The following is a 25,872-nucleotide window of genomic DNA, read 5'->3' on the forward strand; positions in this document are numbered from 1 at the left end:
GCACGCGCGGGGCGGGTGCATTTCCTTATAAGGTCAACGCGTCGCTGGGCGGGAAGAAAAAAGGGGGCGTGGCTAAAGCAGCCCCGGGGGCCACTTCCGGTTCCGGTCGGCGGCCCCGGTTCCCCCCCCCCCCCCCCGCCATGGCCGCCCCCAGCGCCATGTCCTGCGGGTAACCCCCGAGCCCCCCAGGCCCCCCCCCCCCCCCCCAAAAAAAAGGGGCCGCGATGTCGTCCCGCTCCGCCCTGGCGGCGGGGAACGAGCGGAACGCGGAGACGGTGAGCGGGGGGGTAACTGGGGGGACTGGGGAGACTGGAGAGGGACTGGTTAGACTGGGAGGGGGGCGCTGGTTAGTGGGGGGGGGCTGGTTGGAGTGGGGGGGGCTGGTTAGACTAGAGAGGGAGGGGGGAACTGGTTAAACTGGAGAGGGAGGGGTAGTGGGTCCAGTTAAACTGGGAGGGGACTGGTTAGACTGGAGAGAGAGGGGGGTCCAGTTAAACTGGGGGGGGCACTGGTTGAACTGGGGGGGCACTGGTTATACTGGAGAGGGAGGGGGGAACTGGTTATACTGGAGAGGGAGGGGCAGTGGGTCCAGTTAAACTGGGAGGAGGACTGGTTAACCTGGGGGGCACTGGTTAACCTGGGGGGTGGGACTGGTTATACTGGGGAGGACTGGTTATACTGGAGAGGGAGGGGGGAACTGGTTAAACTGGAGAGGGAGGGGCAGTGGGTCCAGTTAAACTGGGAGGGGACTGGTTAGACTGGAGAGAGAGAGGGGGGCACTGGTTGAACTGGGGGGGCACTGGTTGAACTGGGGGGGCACTAGTTATACTGGAGAGGGAGGGATTAACTGGGGGGTACTGGAGAAACTAGGAGGGACTGGTTATACTGGGGAGGACTGGTTGTATTGGAGAGGGAGGGGGGAACTGGTTTAAACTGGAGAGGGAGGGGCAGTGGGTCCAGTTAAACTGGGAGGGGAGTGGTTAGACTGGAGAGAGAGGGGGGTCCAGTTAAACTGGGGGGGGCACTGGTTGAACTGGGGGGGCACTGGTTATACTGGAGAGGGAGGGGGGAACTGGTTATACTGGAGAGGGAGGGGCAGTGGGTCCAGTTAAACTGGGAGGGGACTGGTTAGACTGGAGAGAGAGAGAGGGGGGTCCAGTTGAACTGGGGGGGGCACTGGTTGAACTGGGGGGGCACTGGTTATACTGGAGAGGGAGGGGCAGTGGGTCCAGTTAAACTGGGAGGGGACTGGTTAGACTGGAGAGAGAGGGGGGTCCAGTTGAACTGGGGGGGCACTGGTTATACTGGAGAGGGAGGGGGGAACTGGGGGAGGACTGGTGAAACTAGGACGGGCTGGTTATACTGGGGAGCACTGGTTATACTGGAGAGGGAGGGGGGAACTGGTTAAACTGGAGAGGGAGGGGCAGTGGGTCCAGTTAAACTGGGAGGGGACTGGTTAGACTGGAGAGAGAGGGGGGTCCAGCTGAACTGGGGGGGGGACTGGTTAACCTGGGGGGTGGGACTGGTTATATGGGGGGAGACTGGTTATACTGGGGAGGGAGGGATTAAGCTTGGGGGACTGGTTAAACTGGGAGGGACTGGTTATATTGGAGAGGGAGGGATTAAACTGGGGGGGACTGGTTAAACTGGGGGGGCTGGTTATACTGGAGAGGGAGGGATTAACTGGGGGGGACTGGTTATACTGGGAGGAACTGGTTAAACTGGAGAGGGAGGGGTTAAACTGGGAGAGGAGAACTGGTTAAACTGGAGAGGGAGGGACAGTGGGTCCAGTTAAACTGGGAGGGCGACTGGTTAAACTGGAGAGAGAGGGGGAACTGGTTGAACTGGGGGGCACTGGTTATATTGGGGGGGGACTGGTTATACTGGAGAGTGAGGGGTTAAACTGGAGAGGGAAGGGGGTCCAGGTAAACTGAGGGGGGTTAAACTGGGGGTGGGGGCGACTGGTTAAACTTGGGGCGACTGGTTAAACTGGGGGAACTGGTTATACTGGAGAGGGAGGGGGTTCCAGTTAAACTGGGGGGGGGTAGTGGTTATTCTGGGAGGGACTGGTTATACTGGAGAGGGAGGGGGGTTAAACTGGGGGGGAACTGGCTAAACCTGGGGGGGGACTGGTTATACTGGTATGGGACTGGTTAAACTGGAGGGGGGGTTATACTGGAGGGGAACTAGTTAAGCTGGGGGGGTCTGGTTAGACTGTGTGGGGGACTGGTTAAACTGGGGAGGGAGGGGGGAACTGGTTAAACTGGAGAGGGAGGGGCAGTGGGTCCAGTTAAACTGGGGGGGGGACTGGTTAGAATGGAGGGGGGGGTGCTGCTTAAACTGGAGAGGGATGGGGGGTTAAACTGGGGGGGGAACTGGTTAAATTGCGGGGGACTGGTTAAACTGGGGGTGTAGGGGGGGTTAAACTGGTGGGGAACTGGTTAAACCGGAGAGGGAGGGGGGTCCAGTTAACTGCGGGGGGTGGTCTCAGCCCCCTCTCTCACTGCTGTGATGAATTGGGGGGGTCTCAGCCCCCTCTCTCACTGCTGTGATGAGTTGGGGGGGCTCTCAGCCCCCTCTCTCACTGCTGTGATGAGTTGGGGGGTCACTGCTGTGATGAGTTTGGGGGGGTCTCAGCCCCCTCTCTCACTGCTGTGATGAGTTGGGGGGGTCACTGCTGTGATGAGTTGGGGGGGTCTCAGCACCCCACTCGCTGCTGTGATGAGTTGGGGGGGTCACTGCTGTGATGAGTTTGGGGGGGTCTCAGCCCCCTCTCTCCCTGCTGTGATGAATTGGGGGGGGTCTCAGCCTACTCTCTCACTGCTGTGTTGAGTTGGGGGGGTCACTGCTGTGATGAGTTTGGGGGGTCTCAGCCCCCTCTCTCACTGCTGTGATGAATTGGGGGGGTCTCAGCCTCCTCTCTCACTGCTGTGATGAGTTGGGGGGGGTCTCAGCCTTCCACTCACTGCTGTGATGAATTGGGGGGGGTCTCAGCCTCCTGTCTCACTGCTGTGATGAGTTGGGGGGGGTCACTGCTGTGATGAGTTGGGGGGGATCTCAGCCTCCTCTCACTGCTGTGATGAGTTGGGGGGGGGTCACTGCTGTGATGAGTTTGGGGGGTCTCAGCCCCCTCTCTCACTGCTGTGATGAGTTTGGGGGGGTCTCAGCACCCCACTCGCTGCTGTGATGAGTTGGGGGGGGTCACTGCTGTGCTGAGGTTTGGGGGTTCTCAGCCGCTCAAGTCACTTGTGTGATGAGTTTGGGGGTTCTCAGCGGCACCAAACACTGCTGTGATGAGGTTTTTTTTTGGGGGGGGGGGTTGTCTCACCTGTCTCTCCCCACCCCCCCCAGGTGTCGGGCCTGGGGGGCAGCCGCTCGGAGAAGGGCTCGGGCTGGTCGAGCCGCTCGCTGGGGGCTCGGTGCCGCAATTCCATCGCCTCGTGCCCCGAGGAGCAGCCCCACGTGGGCAACTACCGGCTCCTGAGAACCATCGGCAAGGGCAACTTCGCCAAGGTCAAGCTGGCCCGGCACATCCTCACCGGCCGAGAGGTCAGGGGGGGATCGGGGGGGCCTGGGGGGGTCCTGGGAGGGGGAATTGGGGGGCCTGAGGGGGAATGGGGGGGGGAAATGGGGGTCTTGAGGGGGAATAGAAGGGTGATGGGGGTCCTGGGGGGGGAAATGGGGGCCCTGGGGAGGAATTGGGGGGGGAATTGGGGCCCTGGGTAGGAATTGGGGGGGGGGAAATGGGGGTTCTGGGAGGGAAATGGGGTTCCTGGGGTGGAATTAGGGGTTAAATGGGGGTTCTGGGGGGGAAATGGGGGTCCTGGGGTGGGATGGGGGGGAGGAATGGGGGTCCTGGGGAGGAATTAGGGGTCCTGGGGTGGGATGGGGGGGAAAATGGGGGTCCTGGGGGGGGCCATGGGGGTCCTGGGGTGGGATGGGGTGGAAATGGGGGTCCTGGGGGTGGAAATGGGGGTCCTGGGGTGGGATGGGGGGGGCAATGAGGTCCTGGGGGTGAAATGGGGGTCCTGAGGTGGGATGGGGGGGGAACTGGGGGTCCTGGGGGGAGAACTGGGGGTCCTGGGGTGGAACTGGGGGGGGAATTAGGGGTCCTGGGGAGGAAATGGGGGTCCTGGGGTGGAACTGGGGGGGGAATTAGGGGTCCTGGGGAGGAAATGGGGGTCCTGCGGTGGGATCGGGGGGAGGAAATGGGGGTCCTGGGGAGGAAATGGGGGTCCTGGGGTGGGATGGGGGGGAAAATGGGGGTCCTGGGATGGAATTAGGGGTGAAATGGGGGGCCTGTGGGTGAATTGGGGGAAGTGGGGGGTCCTGGGTGGGAATTGGGGGTCCTGGGGTGGAATGGGGGGGGAATTGGGGGCCCTGAGGGGGAAAGTGGGGGCAGAAATGGGGTTCCTGGGGTGGGATGGGGGGGAGGAATTGGGGGTTCTGGGGAGGAATTGGGGGTCCTGGGGTGGGATGGGAGGGGAAATGGGGGTCCTGGGATGGAATTAGGGGTGAAATGGGGGTTCTGGGAGGGAAATGGGGGCGTCCTGGGGGGGAAATGGAGGTCCTGGGGTGGGATGGGGGGGAGGAATGGGGGTTCTGGGGAGGAATTAGGGGTCCTGGGGTGGGATGGGGGGGAGAAATGGGGGTCCTGGGGGGGGAAATGGGGGTCCTGGGGTGGGATGGGGAGGGAACTGGGGGTCCTGGGGGGAATTGGGGGTCCTGGGGTGGGATAGGGGGGAGGAATGGGGGTCCTGGGGAGGAATTGGGGGGCCTGGGGTGGGATGGGGGGGAAATGGGGGTCGTGGGGGTGGAACTAGGATTCCTGGGGTGGAATTGGGGGGGGATTGGGGCCCTGGGGAGGAACTGAGGGGGGAAATGGGGGTCCTGGTATGGAATTAGGGGTGAAATGGGGGTTCTGGGGGGGAACTGGGGGGAAATGGGGGGTCCTGAGGGGGAATGGGGGGGGAAATGGGGGTCCTGGGGAGGAATTAGGGGTCCTGGGGTGGGATGGGGGGAAGGAATGGGGGTCCTGGGGTGGGGTGGGGGGGGAATTGGGGGATTAGGGGTCCTGGAGTGGGATGGGGGGGGTGGAATTGGGGGTCCTGCGGTGGGATAGGGGGGAGGAATTGGGGGCCCTGGGGTGGAATGGGGGGGCAACGGGGGTCCTGGGGTGGGATGGGGAGGGAACTGGGGGTCCTGGGGGGGGCAATGGGGGTCCTGGGGTGGGATGGGGGGGGAACTGGGGGTCCTGGGGGGGAATTGGAGGGAAATGGGGGGTCCTGAGGGGGAATGGGGGGGGGAAATGGGGGTCCTGAGGTGGGATGGGGGGAAGGAATGGGGGTCCTGGGGAGGAGTTAGGGGTCCTGGGGTGGGATGGGGGGGTAATGGGGGTCCTGGGGGGGAATTGGGGGTCCTGGGATGGAATTAGGGGTGAAATGGGGGACCTGGGGTGGGATGGGGGGGAGGAATGGGGGTCCTGGGGAGGAACTGGGGGTCCTGGGGTGGGATGGGGGAGGAATTGGGGTCCTGGGGAGGAATTGGGGTGGGGAAATGGGGGTCCTGGGGGAGGAAATGGGGGTCCTGGGATGGAATTAGGGGGGAAATGGGGGTCCTGGGGGTGGAATTGGGGGTTCTGGGGTGGAACTGGGGGTCCTGGGGGAGAACTAGGGGGGGAAACTGGGGTCCCAGGGTTGCCTGCGCCCTTACCCCCCCCCCGCTTTTTCCTCTCAGGTCGCCATAAAAATCATCGACAAGACGCAGCTGAACCCCACGAGCCTGCAGAAGGTGGGGGGGTTCTGGGAGCAAGGTTGGGGGGGGGGGTCCTGGGTGCAGGGGGGGGTCCCCAGCCCTCCCTCACACCTCTGTTACCTCTCCAACCCCCCCCCCCCCAGCTTTTCCGGGAAGTTCGGATCATGAAGGGGCTGAATCACCCCAACATCGGTGAGGGGGGTGAAAAGGGGGGGGCACTGGGGAGATGGGGGGGGTTGAGGTGGATATTGGGGATTGGGGGCGTCACGGGGAGTTTGAAGGGGTTTGGGGGGGTCACTGGGGGGGTTTGGAGGGCACTGGGGGAGTTTGGGGGGTCACTGGGGATTTTGGGGGGGTCATTAGGGGGGTTCTGGAGGCTCACTGGGAGGTTTGGGGGGGGCACTGGGGGCTTTGGGGGGGTCGCTGGGGAGGTTGGGGGGCATTGGGAGGGTTTGGGGGGGCCTGGGGGGCACTGAGGGGATCACTGGGGGTGTTGGAGGTTCACTGGGGGTGGGGGGTTTGGGGGGGCACTGGGGGAAGAAGGGGATGGGGGGGGGGGTTGGGGGGCCGCCAGGAATTCTGCGGAGGGGTTTCAGGGGTCCCTGACCCTGCCCCCCCCCCCGCCCCCCCCAAACCCAGTGAAGCTCTTCGAGGTTATCGAGACTGAGAAAACACTTTACCTGGTGATGGAATATGCGAGCGCAGGTGAGACACCCCCCCCCCAAAATCTGAGACAACCCCCCCCAAATATAGGGCTGAGACCCCCCCCCCCAACTCTTAGACCCCCCCCCCAACTCTTAGACCCCCCCCAACTCTTAGACCACCCCCTTGTAGTCTGAGACACCCCCACCCTCAACTTTGAGACCCCCTCTCATGTTTTTGGGGTCAGAAAGGAGGGATTTGGCTCTGGGGGGGTGGGTTTGGTGGGGGGGGGGGGGTGTCTCACCTGTGCCCCCCCCCCCCCCCAACCTGTGCCCAGGTGAGGTGTTCGATTACCTGGTGTCTCACGGGCGCATGAAGGAGAAGGAGGCGCGAGCCAAGTTCCGACAGGTGGGGGGGTCTGGGGGGGTCTTGGGGGGGTCTAGGGGCACTGGGGGGGGGTCTAGGGGGAGGTTGGAGTGTCTGGGGGGGCTTTGGGGGGATCTGGGATGGGGCTGGGGGGGTTTTGAGGGGGGTTGGGGGGCTTTTTGGGCTTCTGGGGGGTTTTGGGGGGTCTTTGGGGGGAGTCTGGAGGTGTTTTGGGGGTCTGGGGGCACTTGGGGGGGTCTGGGAGGGTCTTGGAAAGGTCTGCAGGGGTTTTGGGGGGTCTGGGGGTCTTGGAGGGGTCTTGGGGGATCTGGGGGCACTGAGGGAGGGTCTGGGGGTGGGAGTTGAGGATTCTGGAGGTCTTGGGGAGTCTGGAGGGGTTTTGGGGTGTCCTGGGGGTGTCTTAGGGGGGTCTGGTGGGATCTGAGGGGGGTTTGGGGGGGGTCTGGGGGTGTTTTGGGGTGTCTGGGGCCCCCTGGGTGGCCGCTGATGTCCCCGTGTCCCCAGATCGTGTCGGCCGTGCACTATTGTCACCAGAAGAACATCGTCCACCGCGACCTCAAGGTGGGAGCTCGGTCCCCGTCTTGGTGTCCCCATCCTGGCCATGGTCCCCATCTTGGTGTCCCCATCCTAGATGTGGTGTCCCCATCGTGGCGTCCCTGTCATGTTGTCCCCATCCTGGACACGGTCCCCATCCAGGATGTGGTCCCCATCGCGGTGTCCCCATCGTGGTTTCCCTGTCTTGGTGTCCCCATCCCAGACGTGACATCCCCGTCTTGATGTCCCCCTCGTGGTGTCCCTGTCCTAGACGTGGCATCCCTGTTGCAGCCCTGGTCCCCGTCGCCGCGTCCCTATCGTGGCATCACTGTCTCGGTGTCCCTGTGCTAGATGTGGTGTCCCCATCGGTTGTAGTGTCCCTGTCACAGTGTCCCCATCCTGAACATGGTTCCCATTGCCATGTCCTCATCCTGGACGTCCCCATTGCAGCATCTCCATCGTGGACACGGTCCCGGTTGTGGTGTCCCCATCCTGGACACGGTCCCCGTCATGTTGTCCCCATCCTGGTGTCCCCATCCTGGACACTGTCCCTGTCACAGCGTCCCCATCCTGAACATTGTCACCATCCTGGTGTCCCCATCCTGGACGTGGTCCCCATCGTGGTGTCCCCATCCTAGACGCGGCGTCCCCATTGTGGTGTCCCCATCTCAGTGTCCCCATTGTGGCGTCCCTGTCATGGTGTCCCCATCCTAGATGTGGTGTTCCCATCCTGGCCATGGTCCCCAGCTTGGTGTCCCCATCCTAGATGTGGTGTCCTAGATGTGGTGTCCTAGATGTGGTGTCCCTTTTGCCGCTGTGGTCCCCATCGCAGTGTCCCTATCGTGGTGTCACTGTCTTGGTGTCCCTATCCTAGATGTGGGGTCCCCATCCTGGACATGGTCCCCATCCTGGCGTCCCTGTCATGGTGTCCCCATCCTGAACGTAGTCACCATCATGGCATCTCCATCCTGGACATGGTGTCCCTAACCTAGATGTGGCTTCCCCATCGTGGTGACACCATCTTGGTGTCCCTCTCCTAGATGTGGCATCCCTGTCGCAGTGTCCCTGTCACGGCATCCCCATGCTGGACATGGTCCTCATCTTGGTGTCCCCATTGTGGACGTGGTCCCCGTTGTGGTGTCCCCATCACATCGTCCCCATCCTAGACGTGGTGTCCCTGTCCTAGACTTGGTGTCCCCATCGCGGTGTCCCCATCATGACGTCCCCATCCTAGACGTTGCGTCCCCATTGCAGCATCCTTGTTGGTTGCAGTGTCCCTGTCATGGTGTCCCCATCACGGATGGTGTCCCCATCGCAGTGTCCCTATCCTGGACACGGTTCCAATCCTGGACGTGGTCCCCATCGTGGTGTCCCCATCTTGGTGTCCCTGTCCTGGACGTGCCATCCCTATCGTAGATGTGGTGTCCCCATCCTGGATGTGCTCCTCATCACGACATCACCGTCCTGGCGTCTCCATCGTGGATGTGGTCCTCATCCTGGTGTCCCCATCCTAGATGTGACGTCCCCATTGTGGCCTCCCTGTCACAGTGTCCCCATTGTAGACATGGCAGCCCCATCACGGTGTCCCCATCCTTGACATGCTCCTATCTTAGACGTGATGTCCCCATCGCGGCGTCCCTGTCGTGTTGTCCCCATCCTGGACGTGGTCCCCATCATGGTGTCCCTGTCACGACGTCCCTATCGTAGATGTGGCGTCCCTTTCCTGGATGTGGTCCCCATCGTGGTGTCCCCGTCGCAGCGTCCCTAACCTAGATGTGGGGTCCCCATCATGGTGTCCCTGTCTTGGTGTCCCCATCCTAGACTTGGCATCCCCCTTGTGGCATCCCTATCATGATGTCCCCGTCGTGGACATAGTCACCATCTTGGGGTCCCCATCCTAGATGTGTCCCCATCCTAGACGTCCCCATCGCATTGTCCCCATCCCTCCACCGTGGTCCCTGTCCCTCAGCCCCTGTCCCCGTCATGATGTCCCCATGGTGGTGTCCCCATCACGCTGTCCCCACCCCTCCACCCTGGTCCCTGTCCCCTTCGTGGTGTCCCCATCCTGGACACGGTCCCCATCCTGGACCTGGTGTCCCTGTCTTGGTGTCCCTATCCTAGATGATGTCCCCATCCCTCCACCCTGGTCCCTGTCCTTCGCCCCCTGTCCTCATCGTGGTGTCCCCATCCTAGACCTGGTGTCCCCATTGTGCTGTCCCCATCCCTCCACCCTGGTCCCTGTCCCCATCGTGGTGTCCCCATCCCTCCACCCTGGTCCCTGTCCCCATCGTGCTGTCCCCATCGTGCTGTCCCCATCGTGCTGTCCCCATCGTGCTGTCCCCATCGTGCTGTCCCCATCGTGCTGTCCCCATCCTAGACCTGGTGTCCCCATCGTGCTGTCCCCATCCCTCCACCCTGGTCCCTGTCCTTCAGCCCCTGTCCCCATCGTGCTGTCCCCATCGCAGACCTGGTGTCCCCATTGTGCTGTCCCCATCCTAGACCTGGTGTCCCTGTCTTGGTGTCCCCATCCTAGATGGTGTCCCCATCGTGCTGTCCCCATCCCTCCACCTTGGTCCCTGTCCCCATCGTGCTGTCCCCATCCCTCCACCCTGGTCCCTGTCCTTCAGCCCCTGTCCCCGTGGTGGTGTCCCCATCACACTGTCCCCATCCTAGACCTGGTGTCCCCATCGTGGTGTCCCCATCCCTCCACCCTGGTCCCTGTCCTTCAGCCCCTGTCCCCATCACACTGTCCCCATCCTAGACCTGGTGTCCCCATCGTGCGGTCCCCATGCTGGTGTCCCCGCAGGCGGAGAACCTTCTCCTGGACGCCGACGCCAACATCAAAATCGCCGACTTTGGCTTCAGCAACGAGTTCACGCTGGGCTCGAAGCTGGACACCTTCTGCGGGTCCCCCCCCTACGCCGCCCCCGAGCTCTTCCAGGGCAAGAAGTACGACGGCCCCGAGGTCGACATCTGGAGCCTGGGGGTCATCCTCTACACGCTCGTCAGCGGCTCCCTGCCCTTCGACGGACACAACCTCAAGGTGGGGACGGGATCCAGGGTTGGGGACGGAGCCGGGGGGGACCCATGGCCGTGGGCGGCACCGGGGATGGTTCTGTGGGGCCGTGGAAGGAGCTGTGGAAGGAGCCGTGGAAGAAGCCGTGGAAGAAGCTGTGGGGTCATAGAAGTTAGGGAATTGTGGAAGAAGCTGCAGGGCCATGGAAGTTAGGGAATCGTGGAAGAAGCCGTGGAAGTTAGGGAATCGTGGAAGAAGCCGTGGAAGTTAGGGAATCGTGGAAGAAGCTGTGGGGCCGTGGAAGTTAGGGAATTGTAGAAGAAGCCGTGGGGCCATGGAAGAAGCCACGGGGCCATAGAAGTTAGGGAATCGAGGAAGAAGCCGCGGGGCCGTGGAAGAAGCCGTGGGGCCATGGAAGTTAGGGAATCATGGAAGAAGCCGTGGGGCCATGGAAGAAGCCGCGGGGCCATGGAAGTTAGGGAATCGTGGAAGAAGCCAGGGGGCCGTGGAAGAAGCCGCGGGGCCATGAAAGTTAGGGAATCGTAGAAGAAGCCGCGGGGCCTTGGAAGTTAGGGAATCGTGGAAGGAGCTGCAGAGACGTGGAAGTTAGGGAATCGTGGAAGAAGCCGTGGGGCCGTGGAAGTTAGGGAATCGTGGAAGGAGCCGCAGAGACGTGGAAGTTAGGGAATCGTGGAAGAAGCCGTGGGGCAGTGGAAGTTAGGGAATGGTGGAAGAAGCTGCGGGGCCATAGAAGTTAGGGAATCGTGGAAGAGGCTGTGGAGCCTTGGAAGAAGCCGCGGGGCCGTGGAAGTTAGGGAATTGTGGAAGAAGCTGCGGAGCCCTGGAAGTTAGGGAGTTGTGGAAGAAGCTGCGGGGCTGTGGAAGTTAGGGAATCGTGGAAGGAGTCGTGGAAGTTAGGGAATCGTGGAAGGAGTCGTGGAAGTTAGGGAATCGTGGAAGGAGCCGTGGAAGTTAGGGAATTGTGGAAGAAGCCGCGGGGCTGTGGAAGTTAGGGAATCGTGGAAGGAGCTGCGGGGCCATAGATGTTAGGGAGCCGTGGAAGAAACCGCTGGACCGTGGAAGAAGACTTTTGGCCGTGGAAGTTAGGGAATTGTGGAAGAAGCTGCGGGACCGTTGAAGTTAGGAAATCGTGGAAGTAGTTGCATGGCCAGGGAAGTAGTTGCAGGGCCGTGGAAGTTAGGGAATCATAGAAGAAGCCGCGGGGCCGTGGAAGTTGTTGTGGGGCCTTAGAGGAAGCTGCGGGGCTGTAGAAGTTAGGGAATCGTGGAAGTGAGTGGTGGGATCGTGGAAGTGAGTGGTGGGATCGTAGAAGAAGTTATGGAGCCGTAGGAGTTAGTTATGGAGTCCTCGAAATGAGTGAAGGAGTCGTAGAAATGAATGAAGGAGTTAGTTATGGAATCGTAGAAGTTAGGTAGTTAGTTATGGAATCGTTGAAGTTAGTTCCTTAGTTAGTTATGGAATTGTAGAAGTTGGTTAGTTATGGAATTGTAGAAGAAGTTATGGGATCATAGAAGTGAGTGGTGGGATCGTGGAAGGGATGGAGTCTTAGAAGTGAGTTATGGAATCGTTGAGGTGAATGATGGAACCATAGAAACGAATGATGGAATTGTAGAAGTGAGTGATGGAATCGTAGAAGAAGTTATGGACTTGTAGGAATAGTGATGGAATCAATCGTAGAAAGTGAAGGAGGGAGTTGCGGAAATGGAAGGAAGGAGTCGTGGAAGGGATGGTGGAGTCGTAAAAGTTAGGGATGGAATCATCGCGGAAGAGGGTGGTGGAATCATCGTAGAAGTTTAGTGATGAGATCATAGAAGTTGTTAGCGGTGGAATCGTAGAAAATGATGGGAAGTTAGTTGTGGAGTTGTAGAGGAGATGGAATTATGGAAATGACGGAATCAGTCATAGAAATCAATGAAGGAGTTGTGGGAATGGATGAAGGAGTTAGTTACAGAGTCGTGGAAATTAGTTACGGAGTCGTGGAAATTAATTATTCAAGAGTTGTAGAAATTATTCAGGAGTCATAGAAATGAATGAAGGAGTTAGTTGTGGAATTGTAGAAGAAGTTATGGAGTTGTAGAGGTGAATTATGGAGTCATAGAAGTTTCTTATGGAATCAGAAGTTAGTTACGGAGTAGTAGAGCTGAGTGGTGGAATTGTAGGAAATGATGATGGAATCATGGAAATGAAGTGGTGGAATCATAGGAAGTGGTCGAGTCGTGGAAGTGAAGGAGCCGTGGAAATTAAGGAGTCGTAGAAGCTGGTGACGGAATCGTAGAAGTGAAGTAGTGGAGTCGCAGGAACTGATAGAATCGTAGAAGGGAGTGATGGAATCGTAGAAGTGATGATGGAGTCGTGGGAAGTGGTGGGATCGTAGAAAATGGAATCATGGAAGGGATGATGGAATTGTGGAGGGGATGGGATCGCAGAAGACGTTGCTTATGGGATTGCAGAAGAGGTTATGGGATCGCAGAAGAAGTTAGTTGGTTATGGGATCGCAGAAGACGTTAGTTGGTTATGGGATCGCAGAAGACGTTAGTTGGTTATGGGATCGCAGAAGACGTTAGTTGGTTATGGGATCGCAGAAGACGTTAGTTGGTTATGGGATCGCAGAAGAAGTTGGTTGGTTATGGGATCGCAGAAGAAGTTGGTTGGTTATGGGATCGCAGAAGACGTTGGTTGGTTATGGGATTGCAGAAGAAGTTGGTTGGTTATGGGATCGCAGAAGACATTAGTTGGTTATGGGATCGCAGAAGACGTTAGTTGGTTATGGGATCGCAGAAGACGTTGGTTGGTTATGGGATCGCAGAAGAAGTTGGTTGGTTATGGGATCGCAGAAGAAGTTGGTTGGTTATGGGATCGCAGAAGAAGTTGGTTGGTTATGGGATCACAGAAGAAGTTGGTTATGGGATCGCAGAAGAAGTTATGGAGTTGCAGGAGTGAATTATTGACTCGTGGAAATAGTGGTGGAAGGAGTGGTGGAGTTGTCGTGGAAGAAGTGGTGGAAGAGTCGTGGAAGGAGCGGTGGAATCTTCGTAGAAGAGATGGTGAAATCATGGAAATTGTGGAAACGTAGAAGTTGGTGGTGGAGTCGTGGACGAAGGTGGTGGTGGAGTCGTGGACGAAGGTGGTGGTGGAGTCGTGGACGAAGGTGGTGGTGGAGTAGTAGGAAGTGATGGAGTCGTAGGAGTTAGGGATGGAATCGTGGAAATAGCGGAATCGTAGAAGTGAGTGGTGGAGGAGAAGCGAGTGGTGGAATCCAACCCGTTCCGGTCCCTTTGGAGCCTCCCTGCGCCGTGGGGCTGGGCCTGGCCGCCGTGGGGCTGGCTGTGGGGCGGCGAGCGGTCTCTGTGCCCCACGGCGCCCGCCCCACGGCCGCTCCCGGCCTGGTTGTCGCCGCAGGAGCTGCGGGAGCGAGTTCTGCGCGGCAAGTACCGGGTGCCCTTCTACATGTCCACCGACTGCGAGAACATCCTGCGCCGCTTCCTCGTGCTCAACCCGGCCAAGCGCTGCACGCTCGAGGTGAGGAGGGGCTCCCGGTGGGCCCCACGCTGCTCCTGGTGGTCCCTGTGCCACCTACATCACCCATAGTGGCATCTATGTCACTCCTAGTGGCCCCTGTGCCACCCACATCACCCGTGGTGGCCCCCGCGTGGCTCCTGGTGGCCCCCACGCAGCTCCTGGTGGCCCCTGCGCTGCTTCCAATGGCCCATGTTCCACCTACATCACCCGTGGTGGCCCCCACGTGGCTCCTGGTGGCCCGCACGTGGCTCCTGGTGGCCCGCACGTGGCTCCTGGTGGCCTCTGTGCCACCCACATCACCCTTGGTGGCCCCCACGTAGCTCCTGGTGGCCCCTCTGTTGCTCCTGGTGGCCCCTCTGTTGCTCCTGGTGGCACCCGCATTGCTCCTGGTGGCCCCTGTGCCACCTCCATCCCCTGTGGTGGCCCCCACCTAGCTCCTGGTCCCCCTATATGTGGCTCCTGGTGGCCCCATGTTGCTCCTGGTGGCCCCTGTGCTGCTCACATCACCCTTGGTGGCCCCTCTGTTGCTCCTGGTCCCCCGATGTGGCCCCTGGTGGCCCCCGCTTTGCCCCTGGTGGCCCCCACATGGCTCCTGGTGGCCCCCGTGCCACCCACATCGCCCTTGGTGGCCCCCCACGTTGCTCCTGGTCCCCCTATGTGGCTCCTGGTGGCCCCCACGTTGCCCTGGAGGCCCCTGTGCCACCCGTATCACCCTTGGTGGCCCCTATGTAGCTCCGGGTGGCCCCTCTGTTGCTCCTTGTCCCCCTGTGTGGCCCCTAGTGGCCTGCACCTTGCCCCCGGTGGCCCCTGTGCCACCCACATCACCCATGGTGGCATCTGAGTTGCTCCTGGTGGCCCCATTGTTGCTCCTGGTGGCTCCCAGTGGCCCCTGTTCCACCTACATCACCCGTGGTGGCCCCCGTGTTGCTCGTGGTCCCCCTGTGTGGCTCCTGGTGGCCCCCGCGTTGCTCTGGGTGTCCCCGTGTCCCCACGTGCCGTTTGTGTCCCAGCAAATCATGAAGGACAAGTGGCTCAACATCGGCTACGAGGGGGACGAGCTGCGGCCGTACCGGGAGCCCGAGGAGGACCTGGGGGACGCCCAGCGCATCGGTGAGGGGGGACACGCCGTGGGGCTGGGGGGGACACCGTGGGGACAGGGACACGCCGTGGGGCTGTGGGGGGGACGATGTGGGGCTGGGGGGGGACGATGTGGGGCTGTATGGGTCACGCTGTGGGTCCCTGTGGGTCCTCGTGGGTCTCTGTGGGTCCCTGAGGGTCATGCTGTAGGGTCCCCGTGGGTCTCGGTGGGTGACGCTGTGGGTGACACTGTGGGTGATGCTGTGGGTCTCCGTGGGTCACACTGTGGGGTCCCTGTGGGTGACGCTGCGGGTCTCCGTGGGTCCCGCTGTGGGGTCACTCTGTGGGTCCCTGTTGGTCTCCGTGGGTGACACTGTGGGTCCCTCTGGGGTCCCCGTGGGTGACGCTGTGGGTCTCTGTGGGTCTCCATGGGTGACACTGTGGGTGACACTGTGGGTGACACCGTGGGTCCCTGTGGGTCTCTCTATGGGTTGCTGTGGGTCCCTGTGGGTGACGCTGTGGGTCCCTGTGGGATCCTGTGGGTCCCCGTGGGTGACGCTGTGGGTCCACGTGGGTCCCTGTGGGTGACACTGTAGGTCCCTGTGGGTCTCTCTATGGGTCCCTGTGGGTGACACTGTGGGTGACACTGTGGGTCTCTCTATGGGTTGCTGTGTGTCCCTGTGTGTGTCCCTGTGTGTCCCTGTGGCACTGTGGGTGACGCTCTGGGTGACGCTGTGGGTCCCCGTGGGTGACACTGTGGGTCCCTGTGGGTCCCCGTGGGTGACACTGTGGGTCCCTGTGGGTCTCTCTATGGGTCCCTGTGGGTGACGCTGTGGGTCCCTGTGGGTCTCCATGGGTGACACTGTGGGTGACACTGTGGGTCCCTGTGGGTCTGTCTATGGGTCCCCGTGGGTCCTTGTGGGTGACGCTGTGGGTGACACCGTGGGTCCCTTTGGGTCTCTCTATGGGTCCCCGTGGGTGACACCGTGGGTCCCTGTGGGTGACACTGTGGGTCCCCATGGGTCCTTGTGGGTGACGCTGTGGGTCCCCGTGGGTGACGCGGTGTCCCCCGCGTGTCCCCGCGCAGAGGTGATGGTGGGCATGGGCTACAGCCGCGAGGAGATCCGCGACGCCCTGGGCTCCCAGCGCTACAACGAGGTCACCGCCACCTACCTGCTGCTGGGACGCGCCCCGCAGGTGAGGGGACACCGGGGACACCCGCTGGCCCTGCGACACTGGCCCCCTGGCCCCGGGGTGGCACCGTGTCCCCTGCTCTGTCCCCAGGGTGGCACCAGGTGTCCCTTTGCCACTGTCCCCTTGTCCCCAGGGTGTCACTGGTGTCCCCATGCAATTGTCCCACACCCCAGGGTGGCACCTGTCACCCAGCTTGTCCCCAGGGTGGCACCGTGTCCCCTGCTGTGTCCCCAGGGTGGCACTAGGTGTCCCCATGGTATTGTCCCCACATCCTGCGGTGTCACCAGGTGTCCCTGTGCCATTGTCCTCACACCCCAGGGTGGCACCGTGTCCCCTGCTCTGTCCCCAGGGTGGCACCAGCTGTCCCTTTGTCACTGTCCCCTTGTCCCCAGGGTGGCACCTGTCACCCAGCCTGTCTCCAGGGTGGCATCATGTCCCCTGCTCTGTCCCCAGGGTGGCACCTGTCACCCAGCCTGGCCCCGGGGTGGCACCGTGTGTCCTGCTGTGTCCCCAGGGTGGCACTGGGTCCCTTGTCCCATGCTGAGGGTGGCATCATGTCCCCTGGCCTCGCTCTGAGGTGGCACCGTGTCCCCTACTGTGTCCCCAGGGTGGCATCAGGTGTCCCTGTGCCATTGTCCCCACATCCCCAGGGTGGCACCATGTCCCCTCCTGTGTCCCCAGGGTGTCACTGGTGTCCCCATTCAATTGTCCCACACCCCAGGGTGGCAAATGTCACCCAGCTTGTCCCCAGGGTGGCACCATATCCCCTCCTGTGTCCCCAGGGTGGCACTAGGTGTCCCCATGGTATTGTCCCCACATTCTGCGGTGTCACCAGATGTCCCTGTGCCATTGTCCTCACACCCCAGGGTGGCACCGTGTCCCCCAGCCTGTCCCCTGGGTGGCACCGAGTGTCCCTCTGCCATTGTCCTCACACCCTGGGCTGTCCCCATGTCCCTGTGCCATCGTCCCCTCACCCCAGGGTGTCACTGGTGTCCCTGTGCCATCGTCCCCATGTCCCTGGGGTGGCACCGTGTCCCCTGGCCTGGCTCTGGGGTGACATTGTGCCCCCTACTGTGTCCCCAGGGTGGCACTGGGCGTCCCTGTGTCATTGTCCCCACACCCTGGGCTCGCACCCTGTCACCCAGCTTGTCCCCAGGGTGGCATCACGTCATCCAGCCTGTCCCCAGGGATATGGGGACAGACCCTGGGGACACGATGGGTCACACGGTGCCACCCTGGGGACACGGATCCACCTGGTGGCACCGAGTGTCCCTGTGTCGCTGTCCCCACACCCTGAGGTGGCACCAGGTGTCCCCGTGCTGCTGTCCCCATGTCCCTGGGGTGTCCCTGTGCCACTATCCCCCTCACTCTGGGGTGTCCCCACACCCTGAGGTGGCACTGGGTGTCCCCGTGCCATTGTCCCCATGTCCCTGGGGTGTCCCTAGGCTGTCCCAATGCCATTGTCACCTCGCTCCGGGGTGTCCCTGGTGTCCTCGTGCCATCGTCCCCGTGTCCCCAGGGTGGCACCGTGTCCCCTGTCATGTCCCTGGGGTGTCCCCGTGTCGGTGTCCCCTCACCGCGGGGTGTCCCCGTGTCCCCAGGGGGAGGTTGGTGACAGTCGCTGTCGTTCCCGCGCCCCGAGCGAGGCCAACGGCTCCCGAGCTGCTCCCGGAAAAGGCTCCAGAGGCCCCTCGGGCCCCCGGCAGCGACGCCACAGCGACTTCTGTGAGTGACCCACAGGGACCCCTGCCCCATAGCGACCCCTGCCCCATAGCGACCCCCTGCCCCATAGAGACCCCCTGCCCCATAGCGACCCCTGCCCCATAGCGACCCCCTGCCCCATAGAGACCCCCTGCCCCATAGAGACCCCCTGCCCCATAGCGACCCCCTGCCCCATAGGGACCCCCTGCCCCATAGCAACCCCTGCCCCATAGCGACCCCTGCCCCATAGAGACCCCACAGCGACTTCTGTGAGTGACCCATAGGGACCCCCTGCCCCATAGCGACCCCTCAGCCCCACACCCTGCCCCATAGTGATCTCTCAGCCCCACATCCCGCCCCACAACGACCCCTCAGCCCCACACCCTGCCCCATAGCGACCCCCTGCCCCATAGAGACCCCACAGCGACTTCTGTGAGTGCCCCACACCCTGCCCCATAGCGACCCCTCAGCCCCACACCCTGCCCCACAGCGACCCCTCAGCCCCACACCCTGCCCCACAGCGACCCCTCAGCCCCACACCCTGCCCCATAGCAGCCCCTCAGCCCCAGCCCCTGCCCCATAGCAGCCCCTCAGCCCCACACCCTGCCCCATAGCGACCCCTCAGCCCCACACCCTGCCCCACATTCACCCCTCAGCCCCACACCCTGCCCCATAGCGACCCCTCAGCCCCACACCCTGCCCCACATCCATCCCTCAGCCCCACACCCTGCCCCATAGCGACCCCTCAGCCCCACACCCTACCCCACATTCACCCCTCAGCCCCACACCCTGACCCACATTCACCCCTCAGCCCCACACCGTGCCCCGTAGCGATCCCTCAGCCCCAGCCCCTGCCCCACAGCGACCCCTCAGCCCCAGCCCCTGCCCCATAGCGACCCCTCAGCCCCAGCCCCTGCCCCATAGCAGCCCCTCAGCCCCACACCCTGCCCCACAGCGACCCCTCAGCCCCACACCCTGCCCCACAGCGACCCCTCAGCCCCACGTCCTGCCCCATAGTGACCCCTCAGCCCCACACCCTGCCCCATAGCGACCCCTCAGCCCCACACACTGCCCCACAGTGACCCCTCAGCCCCACACACTGCCCCATAGCGACCCCTCAGCCCCAGCCCCTGCCCCATAGCGGCCCCTCAGCCCCACACCCTGCCCCATAGGGACCCCTGCCCCATAGCGACCCCCTGCCCCATAGCGACCCCTCAGCCCCACGTCGTGCCCCACAGCGACCCCTCAGCCCCACGTCGTGCCCCATAGCGACCCCTCAGCCCCACACCCTGCCCCATAGGATCCCCGTAGCAGCCCCTCAGCCCCACGTGCTGCCCCCCGTGTCCCCCTCAGCCCCAGCCCCTGCCCCACGGCTGCCCCACGTCGTGCCCCGCAGGCGGCCCCGCGGCGCTGCCGGCGCCCCCCAAGCGCAGCCCCACAAGTGTGGGTCCGTCGGAGCTGGAGGAGCGCGGGGGGCGCAAGGGCAGCGTGGGGGGCGGGGGCGGCGCGCGGGGGGCGCCCCACGGCAGCCCCATGGTCGGCACCGCGGCCAACCCCAACAAGGCCGAGATCCCCGAGCGGCACCGCGACCCCAGCAGCACCGTGAGTGGGGAGATGGGGGGCTGTGGGGCTGGGGCTCTATGGGGCTGGGGCTCTACGGGTCTGTGGGATCTATGGGTCTGCGGGATCTATGGGGCAGGGGCTCTATGGGTCTGCGGGATCTATGGGGCAGGGGCTCTATGGGGCAGGGGCTCTATGGGTCTGCGGGATCTATGGGGCAGGGGCTCTATGGGTCTGCGGGATCTATGGGGCAGGGGCTCTATGGGTCTGCGGGATCTATGGGGCTGGGGCTCTATGGGGCTGCGGGATCTATGGGGCAGGGGCTCTATGGGTCTGCGGGATCTATGGGGCTGCGGGATCTATGGGGCAGGGGCTCTATGGGGCTGCGGGCTCTACAGGTCTGTGGGATATATGGGTCTGCGGGATCTATGGGGCTGGGGGATCTACGGGGCTGGGGCTCTATGGGTCTGCGGGATCTATGGGGCAGGGGCTCTATGGGTCTGCAGGATCTATGGGGCTGTGGGATCTATGGGGCTGGGGCTCTATGGGGCTGCGGGATCTATGGGGCAGGGGCTCTATGGGTCTGCGGGATCTATGGGGCTGGGGGATCTACGGGGCTGGGGCTCTATGGGTCTGCGGGCTCTATGGGGCTGGGGCTCTACAGGTCTGCGGGATCTACGGGGCTGCGGGATCTACGGGGCTGGGGGATCTACGGGGCTGGGGGATCTACGGGGCTGGGGATCTACGGGGCTGGGGATCTATGGGGCTGGGGATCTATGGGTCTGCAGGATCTATGGGGCTGGGGGCTCTATGGGTCTGTGGGATCTGTGGGGCTGGGGATCTATGTTTCTGTGGGATCTATGGGGCTCTGGGATCTATGGGGCCAGGGCTCTATGGGGCTGTGGGCTCTATGGGGCTGGGGCTCTATGGGGCTCTGGGATCTATGGGGCTGGGGCTCTATGGGGCTCTGGGATCTGTGGGTCTGCGGGATCTATGGGTCTGTGGGATATATGGGGCAGGGGCTCTATGGGGCTGGGGCTCTATAGGTCTGTGGGATCTATGGGGCTGCGGGATCTATGGGGCTGGGGCTCTATGGGTCTGCGGGATCTATGGGGCTGCAGGATCTATGGGTCTGGGGATCTATGGGGCTGCGGATCTATGGGGCTGGGGATCTATAGGTCTGTGGGATCTATGGGGCTGGGGCTCTATGGGTCTGTGGGCTCTATGGGGCTGGGGCTCTATGGGTCTGCAGGATCTATGGGGTTGGGGATCTATGGGGCTGGGGGATCTATGGGGCTGGGGGATCTATGGGGCTGGGGGCTCTATGGTGCTCTGGGATCTATGGGTCTGGGGCTCTATGGGGCTGGGGCTCTATGGGTCTGTGGGATCTATGGGTCTGCGGGATCTATGGGGCTGGGGCTCTATGGGTCTGTGGGATCTATGGGTCTGCGGGATCTATGGGGCAGGGGTATCTGTGGGGCCGGGCGCTGTTGCCGTGGGGCAGCCCCACTGATTCTGTCCCCCCCAGCCCCACGTGCCCCCCAGCGCCATGGGGCGGCGCAACACGTACGTCTGCGCCGAGCGCCCCGGGCCCGAGCGGCTCCCGCTGCTGCCCCACGGCCACAGGTAACCCTGCCCCACAAGTGACCCCCGCTGCCCCATAAGTAACCTCCCTGCCCCACAAGTGACCTCCTGTGCCCCACAAGTGACCCCACTTGCCCCATAAGTAACCTCCCTGCCCCGTAAGTGACCTCATGTGCCCCATAAGTGACCCCCCCTGCCCCATAAGTAACCTCCCCATACCATAAGTGATCTCCTGTGCCCTACAAGTGACCTCTCCTGCCCCATAAGTAACCTCCCCATACCATAAGTGACCTCCTGTGCCCCATAAGTGACCTCTCTGCCCCATAAGTGACCTCCTGTGCCCCATAAGTGACCCCCCCTGCCCCATAAGTAACCTCCCCATACCATAAGTGATCTCCTGTGCCCCATAAGTGACCTCTCCTGCCCCATAAGTGACCTCTCTGCCCCATAAGTGACCTCCTGTGCCCCATAAGTAACCTCTCTGCCCCATAAGTGACCTCCTGTGCCCCATAAGTAACCCCCTTGCCCCATAATTAAGCTCCACCACCCCACAAGTAACCTCCCCCTGCCCCACAAGTAACCCCCCTGCCCCACAAGTGGCATCCCCTGCCCCACAAGTAACCCCCCTGCCCCACAAGTGACCTCCCTGCCCCACAAGTGCCCCCTATCCCCCTCCCCCAGCCCCACAGATTCCCCTGCCCTATAGATTCCCCTGCCCTATAGCTGCCCCCTGCCCCACAGATACTCCCCATGCCCCCAAGTGCCCCCTAACCCCCCTCTGACCCCCCAAGTGCCCCCTAACCCCCAACCCAGCCCCCCAAGTGCCCCCTAACCCCCCTCTGACCCCCAACCCAGCCCCCCAAGTGCCCCCTAACCCCCCTCTGACCCCCCCCAGCCCCCCAAGTGCCCCCTAACCCCCAACCCAGCCCCCCAAGTGCCCCCTAACCCCCCACTGACCCCCAACCCAGCCCCCCAAGTGCCCCCTAACCCCCCACTGACCCCCAACCCAGCCCCCCAAGTGCCCCCTAACCCCCCACTGACCCCCAACCCAGCCCCCCAAGTGCCCCCTAACCCCCCACTGACCCCCCCCAGCCCCCCAAGTGCCCCCTAACCCCCAACCCAGCCCCCCAAGTGCCCCCTAACCCCCCACTGACCCCCCCCAGCCCCCCAAGTGCCCCCTAACCCCCACCCCAGTCCCCCCCCAGCCCCCCAAGTGCCCCCTAACCCCCACCCCAGCCCCCCAAGTGCCCCCTAACCCCCCTGTTGGCAGCTCGCTGGGGCCCCGGGTGCCGCCGCCGTCCCCCTCGAGCCACTCTCTGGCCGGGGGCTCGGACCGGGGCCGTTTGGCTCGCGGCTCCGCCGGCCGCAGCACCTTCCACGGGGGCCACGTGCGCGACCGGGCCCCGCGGCCACCGCCGGCCACGGGCAACGGGCCCCCCGGCTCCCCCCCGGCCCCCGAGCCCCACGGCCGCCCCCGCCCCACGGCCACCCTGCTCAGCAAGATCACCTCCAAGCTCACGCGACGGTGAGTCCCGCGGGCTACTGAATCCTCGGGGTGGCTACCTTGTCCTCGGGGTGCTTGCTGTGTCCTCAGGTGGCCACCATATCCTCGGGGTGGCTACCAGGTCCTCGGGGTGGCTACTGTGTCCTCAGGGTGCTTGCTGTGTCCTCAGGTGGCCACCATATCCTCAATGTGGCCACCAAATCCTTGGGGTGGCTACCTTGTCCTTGGGGTGCCTGCTGTGTCCTCACGTGGCCGCCATATCCTTAGTGTGGCTACCACATCCTTGATGTGGCTACTGTGTCCTCAGGTGGCCACCGTATCCTCAGTGTGGCTACCATGTCCTCTGTGTGGCCACTGTGTCCTTGGGGTGCCTGTTGTGTGTTCAGGTGGCCACCATATCCTTGGGGTGGCCACCATATCCTCAGGGTGGCTACTATGTCCTCCACGTGGCTACCATGCCCTCAGGGTGCCTGCTGTGTCCTCAGGTGGCCACCACATCCTTGGGGTGGCTACCATGTCCTTGGGGTGCTTGCTGTGTCCTTGCGTGGCCACCAAATCCTCGAGTGGCCACCAAATCCTCACGGTGGCTACCAAGTCCTGGGGGTGGCCACCATTTCAGCCGTGCCGTCCCCCTCCCCAGGGTGACCCTGGACCCCTCCAAGCGCCAGAGCTCCAACCGCTGTGTCCCGGGCAGCCCGGCCGCGCCGGCCACCAAGATCCGTGAGTCACTGGCCACCTGGGGCCACCCAGGGGCCACCAGTAGCCACCAGTGGCTACCGGGAGCCGCCCCAGTGCTGCTGCCCCCCCCCCAACCTCGTTCCCTCCTCGTCCAGGGTCACAAACGAACCTGAGGGAATCGGGGGATCTGAGATCACAAGGTGAGACCCTGCCCCATGGATCCTGCCCCATGGATCCTGCCCCATAGATCCTGTGCCCCGTAGATCCTGCCCCCCATAGATCCTGCCCCCCATAGATCCTGCCCCCCATAGATCCTGCCCCCCATAGACCCTGCGCCCCATAGATCCTACCCCATAGACCCTGCGCCCCATAGACCCTGCGCCCCATAGATCCTCTGCCCCATAGATCCTCTGCCCCATAGATCCTCTGCCCCATAGATCCTGCGCCCCATAGACCCTGCGCCCCATAGATCCTCTGCCCCATAGACCCTGCCCCATAGATCCTGCCCCCCATAGATCCTGCCCCCCATAGATCCTGCCCCCCATAGACCCTGCCCCATAGGCCCTGCGCCCCATAGACCCTGCGCCCCATAGAATCTGCGCCCCATAGAATCTGCGCCCCATAGACCCTGCCCCCCATAGACCCTGCCCCCCATAGACCCTGCCCCCCATAGACCCTGCCCCCCACAGATCCTGCCCCATAGACCCTGCGCCCCATAGATCCTGCGCCCCATAGACCCTGCCCCATAGACCCTGCGCCCCATAGACCCTGCGCCCCATAGACCCTGCGCCCCATAGATCCTGCCCCACAGACCCTGCGCCCCACAGACCCTGCGCCCCATAGATCATGCCCCATAGATCCTCTGCCCCATAGATCCTGCGCCCCATAGACCCTGCGGCCCATAGAATCTGCGCCCCATAGATCCTGCCCCATAGATCCTGCCCCCCATAGACCCTACCCCGTAGACCCTGCGCCCTATAGACCCTGCCCCATAGATCCTGCGCCCTATAGACCCTGCCCCATAGATCCTGCGCCCCATAGATCCTGCCCCATAGACCCTGCGCCCCATAGATCCTGCCCCATAGATCCTGCGCCCCATAGATCCTGCCCCATAGACCCTGCGCCCCATAGACCCCTTTGCCCCCCAGACCCTGTGCCCCCCAGGATCACCTTGTCCCCCCCCTCTCTCCGCAGTTGCCATCTACCTGGGGATCAAGCGGAAGCCGAACCCCGGCTGCTCGGAGGCCGCGGGGCTGTGAGGCTGCCGAGCGCCGGCCTCGCGCCAACCCCGGCCCTTCCCGCCCTCGGCCTCGACCCTTCGACGCCTCCGGTGCCGGGAGCACCGCGGGATTCACCGGATCCGGCACCCAGGGCTCTGTCGGTGCCGGGAGCGCCGAGGGATTCACCGGATCCGGCACCCAGGGCTCTGTCGGTGCCGGGAGCGCCGAGGGATTCACCGGATCCGGCACCCAGGGCTCTGTCGGTGCCGCGAGCGCCGAGGGATTCACCGGATCTGGCCCCGGGGGCTGTGCTGGCACCAGAACCACCCGAGGATTCACCGGATCCGGCCCCTACGGCTTCACCGGCCCTTCGATTCACCCCGAGGACCTCCAGGATCCGGCCCCCGGGGCTCTGTCGGCGCTGGGACCACGCCGGGAGGCGCTGGCTCCGGCCCTGGGTTCTCTGGGAGCCCCCACGCCCCCAGCTCTGGCGCCACCGGGACTCGGGGGGGTCCCAGCGCCCCCCTGTACAGCTGTAAATCCGGCGCTGGGCCCCGCGGCGCCGCCCCCTCCCCACCACGTTTTTAAGTTATTCCAGCCCGGTTTGTGCCCCCCGAGCCCAATAAAGAGAGGAACCCAGCGCCCGCGGCTCCTCGGCACCAACCGCCAGGGCCGGCGGCTCCGGTGGGAGCCAGAGCCCTTCGGAACAAGGATTGGTGCCGCTTGGCATTGGCTCCTGGCGCCATCAGGGCTCCATTTGCCATCGGAATCGGCACCAAGAACCGTTGGTGTTGGTTCCCTTCACCATCAGAATCTTTACTGACGACCCTTGGTTTTGGCTCCCTTCCCCGTTGGAATCGGCACCAACAACTGTTGGTGTTGGCTTCTTTCACCATCACACTTGGAGCTGGAAACCATTGGGTTTGGCTCCCTTTGCCATCAAAATTGGCACCAGCAACCGCTGGTGTTGGCTCCTTTCCCCATCGGAGCTGGCACCAACAACCGTTGGTGTCGGATTCTTCCACCACTGGAATCGGAGCCAATAACCGTTGGTTTTGACTCCCTCCCCATCGGAATCTGCACCAAAACCCATTGGTGTTGGCTCCTTTCCCCATCACAATCGGCACCGACAACCGTTGCTTTTGGCTCCCGTTGGAATCGGCACCAACAACCATTGGTGTTGGTTCCCTTCCCCATCGGAATCGGCACCAACAACTGTCAGTGTTGTCTTCCTTCTCCATTGGCACCAACAACTGTTGGTGTTGGCTCCTTTCCCCATCGGAATCGGCACCAACAACTCTTGGTGTTGGCTCCTTTCCCCATCGGAATCGGCACCAACACCCCTCGGTGCTGGTTCCCGTCGCCGCTGGCCCCGCCGACCCTCGGCTCCTTCCACCGTTGGTGCCGGTGCCGATCGGACTCGGCGCCCACCGGCAACGCCGTCCTGACCATGGGACCCCCCGAACACCCCCTGGTTCTCC

General features: G+C 62.9%; 1 protein-coding gene across 2 annotated transcripts; it reads left to right on the forward strand.

Moving 5' to 3' along the window:
• Positions 1-154: 154 nt before the first annotated feature.
• On the forward strand, positions 155-25,031 carry MARK4 (microtubule affinity regulating kinase 4). Of its 2 annotated transcripts, none has more exons than XM_069879227.1 (18): positions 155-275; positions 3,352-3,549; positions 5,737-5,790; positions 5,898-5,946; positions 6,394-6,459; positions 6,734-6,804; positions 7,288-7,344; positions 10,124-10,360; positions 13,754-13,873; positions 14,884-14,983; positions 16,038-16,147; positions 17,746-17,869; positions 19,242-19,447; positions 20,934-21,031; positions 22,260-22,514; positions 23,134-23,213; positions 23,327-23,371; positions 24,366-24,515. In XM_069879227.1, exons 1-18 carry the CDS (start codon positions 225-227, stop codon positions 24,428-24,430), a joined length of 1,986 nt encoding a protein of 661 aa, XP_069735328.1. In that variant the 5' UTR covers positions 155-224; the 3' UTR covers positions 24,431-24,515. The 2 variants fall into 2 exon arrangements, with proteins under 2 accessions (XP_069735328.1, XP_069735327.1); XM_069879226.1 differs by having other exon boundaries at positions 159-275; positions 19,199-19,447; positions 24,366-25,031.
• The last annotated feature ends 841 nt before the right edge of the window (positions 25,032-25,872 follow it).

The sequence above is a fragment of the Phaenicophaeus curvirostris genome, chromosome 34 (assembly GCF_032191515.1).
Source record: "Phaenicophaeus curvirostris isolate KB17595 chromosome 34, BPBGC_Pcur_1.0, whole genome shotgun sequence".
NCBI classification, from domain to species: domain Eukaryota; kingdom Metazoa; phylum Chordata; class Aves; order Cuculiformes; family Cuculidae; genus Phaenicophaeus; species Phaenicophaeus curvirostris.

Coding starts and splice junctions, on each gene's coding strand:
- MARK4 (XM_069879226.1), top strand. CDS start 225: ATGTCGTCCCGCTCCGCCCTGGCGGCGGGGAACGAGCGGAACGCGGAG. Junction 6,460..6,733: donor GATGGAATATGCGAGCGCAG/GTGAGACACCCC, acceptor ACCTGTGCCCAG/GTGAGGTGTTCGATTACCTG. Junction 6,805..7,287: donor CGCGAGCCAAGTTCCGACAG/GTGGGGGGGTCT, acceptor CCGTGTCCCCAG/ATCGTGTCGGCCGTGCACTA.